Raw genomic sequence first — 4911 nt, 5'->3', positions numbered from 1 at the left:
CCCAGGATCTCCACCAAGATCTCCATCCACCTGCCCCAGGATCTCCACCCACCCCAGGGTTTCCACCAACCAGGATCTCCACCCACCCCAGGATCTCGATCCTCCTGCAACCTGATCTCCAATATCCTAGCCCAGAAACTCCAGGATCCCTATCCTCCTTCTCCATGATCTCCACCATCCTAGCCCAGGATCTCCCTCTCCTCCCCCAGGATCTCCAGACACCCACCTCAGAATCTTCACCCTTCTGCCCTAAGATCTCCATCCTTCTGTCCCAGGATCTTCAGCCACCCACCAACTCTAGGATCTCTATCCATCTGCCCCAGAATCTCTATCCTCCTGCAGCCCTGCTCCAGGATCTTCATCCTTCTGCCCCATGATCTCCATCCTTCTGCCCCATGATCTCCATCCTTCTGCCCCATGATCTCCATCCTTCTGTCCCAGGATCTCCATCCTTCTGCCCCAGGATCTCCACCCACCAACCCTAGGATCTCTATCCATCTGCCCCAGAATCTCTATCCATCTGCCCCAGGATCTCTCTACTCCTGCCCCATGATCACCACTCTCTTTCTCCAGGATCTCAATTGTCCTGTTACTGGATCTCCAACCACTTGCCCCAGGATCTCCATCCTTCTGCCTAGAATATCCTTCCTCTAACCCTAGGACTTACATCCTCTTGCCCTATGAGCTCCACTCTCCTTTATCATCTCCACCCATCTGCCCCAGCATCTCTACCCTCCTAGTCCAGGGTGTCCACAACCCTGCCCCAGTATTTCCATCTACTCACCCTGGAGTCTGAGCCCTTCTGCCCCAGGATCTCCACCAACCCGCCCCAGGATCTCCACCAACCCGCCCTAGGATCTCCACACACCTGCCATAGGATCTCCACCATCCTTTCCCAGGATCTCCACCTGCCTATCCCAGGATCTCTATCTTCCTGCCCTGCCATCTCCACCTTCTGTGACCGGATTTTTACCCTCTTTTGATGTAAACCCCTCCTGCACCAGAATCTTTACCATCATAGCCCAAGATCTTCACCTTCCCCAGACTCTCCATCCTTCAGTCCCAAAAACATTAACTTCTTGCTGTAGGATGTCCACCCAACCCCCGTAGGACCACAATCCTCCTGCCCTAGAATCTTTAACTTTCATAATCTTCCTAATCATTCCCCATGACCTCCACCCTCCTGCCCCAGGATCTCTACCTTCTCGCCATAGGATCCTCCTCCTCTTGTGACTATTACAGAATATAGCAGTATTCTTTGTACAGTTACCTTCTGTGGTCCCTATACCGTTAGCACTGACATCGTCTGTACGTAGTTGTTGTAGACGGCTCCATAAACCTTATAATGGTGGCCGAATTGAAACGGGTTCGTCCGCCATAAGTCTGAGGTGAATGGAAAACTTTATAGTCCAGCACCTGTTTCCATCATGTGGGATTTTTGCAAGAAGCAGAAGATGTAGTGGAAAACAGATCAAGGAATCCTTAAAGTGATGGCTGTAGATGTTGTTGGAGTTTTCTGGTCTTCCTGAAGATTCCTTACAAGTTTTGTTCTATAGATTTCTCTAAGGGCCTCCAATATTCGGGAATGTTTAATAATATGGAGCCTTTGTGAGACAACATGCAAAGAAGGTAGGGAAGGTTCTGGGGTGATGACTTGAAGATGTGACAGTCTTCTTAGGAGGAGAAGTTAAGAGGTCGGGTCATATTAAAGTGACAGATGAAAGGGGGAGGTCATGGAGCCACTGTTAGGGAGGACAAGGAGGATGAGGAGGGAGACGCTGGAACAACATCTCATTTGTCTTGTGCTCCTCGGTCTCCAGCAGAGACTAGAGGGAAGTTGTATTTGTCTTAGACTGTGGGGGTTATAGTGCCGCAGTTACAGTGTTTGCTTTACTTACATAAACCTGCCGCCAGCCTGGAATCACAAGTATGATATATGAGCGCAATGGAGCGGAGAGCCATCCTCACGGCTCCCCCAACCCCAGAACCAGAAACAGGAGACATGGAAACGCTCACCATATGTGGAAGACGCCCCCTGTAAGTAACTGAATGTAACTGCACTGTAATCACTTATATTACGTGCAGAGCCTGTGTGGCTCAGTGGTTAGCTTTGTTGTCTTGTATTGCTGGGATTCAGGGTTTAAATGTAACAAGGCCACATCTGCCTGAAGTCTTATGTTTTCCCCCATGTTTGTGCAGGATAGCCCATGAGCCCCAAAAGGGACGGGAACCCAAATGATAATCTGTACCGTAACATGCCAGACTGAGGGTCTCCATCTGTGTTTCTTATAGGACGACTATAATGGAAGCTCTTGGGGGCGCAGAGGACGGGGGTCAGATCTATAAGTAAAGAAGTAAAACAAAGATCCTATACATGGTGGGGGTGGGGCTGGGGGGGCGCTGTACAGGTTGCTTTGGGCTCTCCAGTTGTTCTCCGTCCTCTCTGACCCTGCTATAAAGGGACCCTCAGCCTTAAGTCCACATTGTATGGGCAGCGAGGGCCACACATAAAGCCAGAAATCACAGCCCTAATATACTCTGGGAAATAAACACCCGCCATACGGAGAACTCCTGGAGGAACCGCAGCCTCGACTCAACCAGGTTATGTCCTTGTAATGAACCCCCAGGGGCCAATTTCAGAGCAGCCCCTCCCTGCGGCCCCAGGTGCTGTACACTGCCCCCCATAAGGCTTAACATTCTTCATTTCCTTCTGCCATAATAAACTTGTTCTGGGGGTTCGCGGACGTGGCTCGGGGTCGGTGCGGGGACTCGCCACAAAGCTTCACTTCCCCGGTGGATGTGGCAGAATGTTTCCAGGATTGGAATAACAGAGCCAGTGTTCCAGGCCCATAAATCGTGAGGCTGCCATGTCCTCCTGGTTATACTGAGGAGAAACCGAGGCAGGAGGAACAGGTCTGCGGAGCTGAGGGGGAAGCAAGGAACCAACCACAGCACTGCCCTATACTGCCGCCATACAACCGCCTAATAAGCCACATATGGACTTCTGTGGGGCCCCGATGAACCCCTAGATACCCCTGAGCTCACACAAGGAGATGCAGAGGTTATTCTGTCCGATTCCTTAAAGGGTCTTCTTCTTATCTGTACATGAATATGGCCATCTTGTTGGAGATGCTGTTTTACACCATTTATGGACATGTTTTACAGCAGTCGTGTGGGACATAGGAACCTGTAATCTAAAGATGATTCATTGACTTAAGAAATTGTGGGCATGCTCTGTGACCGTTACAAAGTGATTTGGTTCCTCAGTCTCTGGTGCTCAGTGATTTGGTTCCTCAGTCTCTGGTGCTCAGTGATTTGGTTCCTCAGTCTCTGGTGCTCAGTGATTTGGTTCCTCAGTCTCTGGTGCTCAGTGATTTGGTCCCTCGTTCTCTGGTACTCGGTGATTTGGTTCCTCAGTCTCTGGTTCTCAGTGATTTGGTTCCTCGTTCTCTGGTACTCTGTGATTTGGTTCCTCAGTCTCTGGTGCTCATTGATTTGGTTCCTCTGTCTCTGGTACTCGGTGATTTGGTTCCTCAGTCTCTCAGACTCAGTGATTTGGTCCCTCGTTCTCTGGTGCTCAGTGATTTGGTCCCTCGTTCTCTGGTGCTCAGTGATTTGGTTCCTCAGTCTCTGGTGCTCAGTGATTTGGTTCCTCAGTCTCTGGTGCTCAGTGATTTGGTTCCTCGTTCTCTGGTACTCGGTGATTTGGTTCCTCAGTCTCTGGTGCTCAGTGATTTGGTTCCTCGTTCTCTGGTACTCGGTGATTTGGTTCCTCAGTCTCTCAGACTCAGTGATTTGGTTCCTCGTTCTCTGGTACTCAGTGATTTGGTTCCTCAGTCTATCAGACTCAGTGATTTGGTTCCTCAGTCTCTGGTCCTCAGTGATTTGGTTCCTCAGTCTCTGGTCCTCGGTGATTTGGTTCCTCAGTCTCTCAGACTCAGTGATTTGGTCCCTCCTTCTCTGGTACTCGGTGATTTGGTTCCTCAGTCTCTCAGACTCAGTGATTTGGTTCCTCAGTCTCTGGTACTCGGTGATTTGGTTCCTCAGTCTCTCAGACTCAGTGATTTGGTCCCTCGTTCTCTGGTGCTCAGTGATTTGGTTCCTCAGTCTCTGGTCCTCAGTGATTTGGTTCCTCAGTCTCTGGTGCTCAGTGATTTGGTTCCTCGTTCTCTGGTACTCGGTGATTTGGTTCCTCAGTCTCTGGTGCTCAGTGATTTGGTTCCTCGTTCTCTGGTACTCAGTGATTTGGTTCCTCAGTCTATCAGACTCAGTGATTTGGTTCCTCGTTCTCTGGTACTCAGTGATTTGGTTCCTCAGTCTCTCAGACTCAGTGATTTGGTTCCTCAGTCTCTGGTACTCGGTCATTTGGTTCCTCAGTCTCTGGTGCTCAGTGATTTGGTTCCTCAGTCTCTGGTACTCTGTGATTTGGTTCCTCAGTCTCTGGTGCTCAGTGATTTGGTTCCTCGTTCTCTGGTGCTCAGTGATTTGGTTCCTCAGTCTCTCAGACTCAGTGATTTGGTTCCTCAGTCTCTGGTCCTCAGTGATTTGGTTCCTCAGTCTCTGGTCCTCAGTGATTTGGTTCCTCAGTCTCTGGTTCTCAGTCTGGGGATAATATATATGTTGTTTTTTCACCTTCTCTCCTGTACTTTGTTCTCCATTGACACTATAATACATAGTTGCCTATAATTCTCGCTGTACCGTTATATTCCAGTCTGGTTCCCCCCTGACAGGCCGTGCTCTGCCGTGTTCTCTCTCTCTGCTCTCTCCGCTATATCTGACCTTACACCGGGTGCATTAAGCTGAACTGTTAGCGCTGTTTGTGCAGATCATCACAACGCAATAACTCTTACGCATCAGCGGTGAATCACACGACGTGTCTGCAGCAGGTAATGGTTAAAAGCTTTGCCATGT

General features: G+C 49.7%; 1 protein-coding gene across 1 annotated transcript; it reads right to left on the bottom strand.

The window, feature by feature from the left end:
- Window positions 1-3243: 3243 nt before the first annotated feature.
- LOC138770596 (trichohyalin-like) lies at window positions 3244-4674 on the bottom strand. The gene has a single exon (XM_069949700.1). It carries the CDS (start codon window positions 4672-4674, stop codon window positions 3244-3246), a length of 1431 nt encoding a protein of 476 aa, XP_069805801.1.
- Window positions 4675-4911: the final 237 nt, after the last annotated feature.

Source organism: Dendropsophus ebraccatus, chromosome 13 (assembly GCF_027789765.1).
Source record: "Dendropsophus ebraccatus isolate aDenEbr1 chromosome 13, aDenEbr1.pat, whole genome shotgun sequence".
Classification (NCBI taxonomy): Eukaryota; Metazoa; Chordata; class Amphibia; order Anura; family Hylidae; genus Dendropsophus; species Dendropsophus ebraccatus.
Note: the sequence above shows the minus strand (reverse complement) of the source record. Positions and strands in the feature narration are given on the sequence as shown.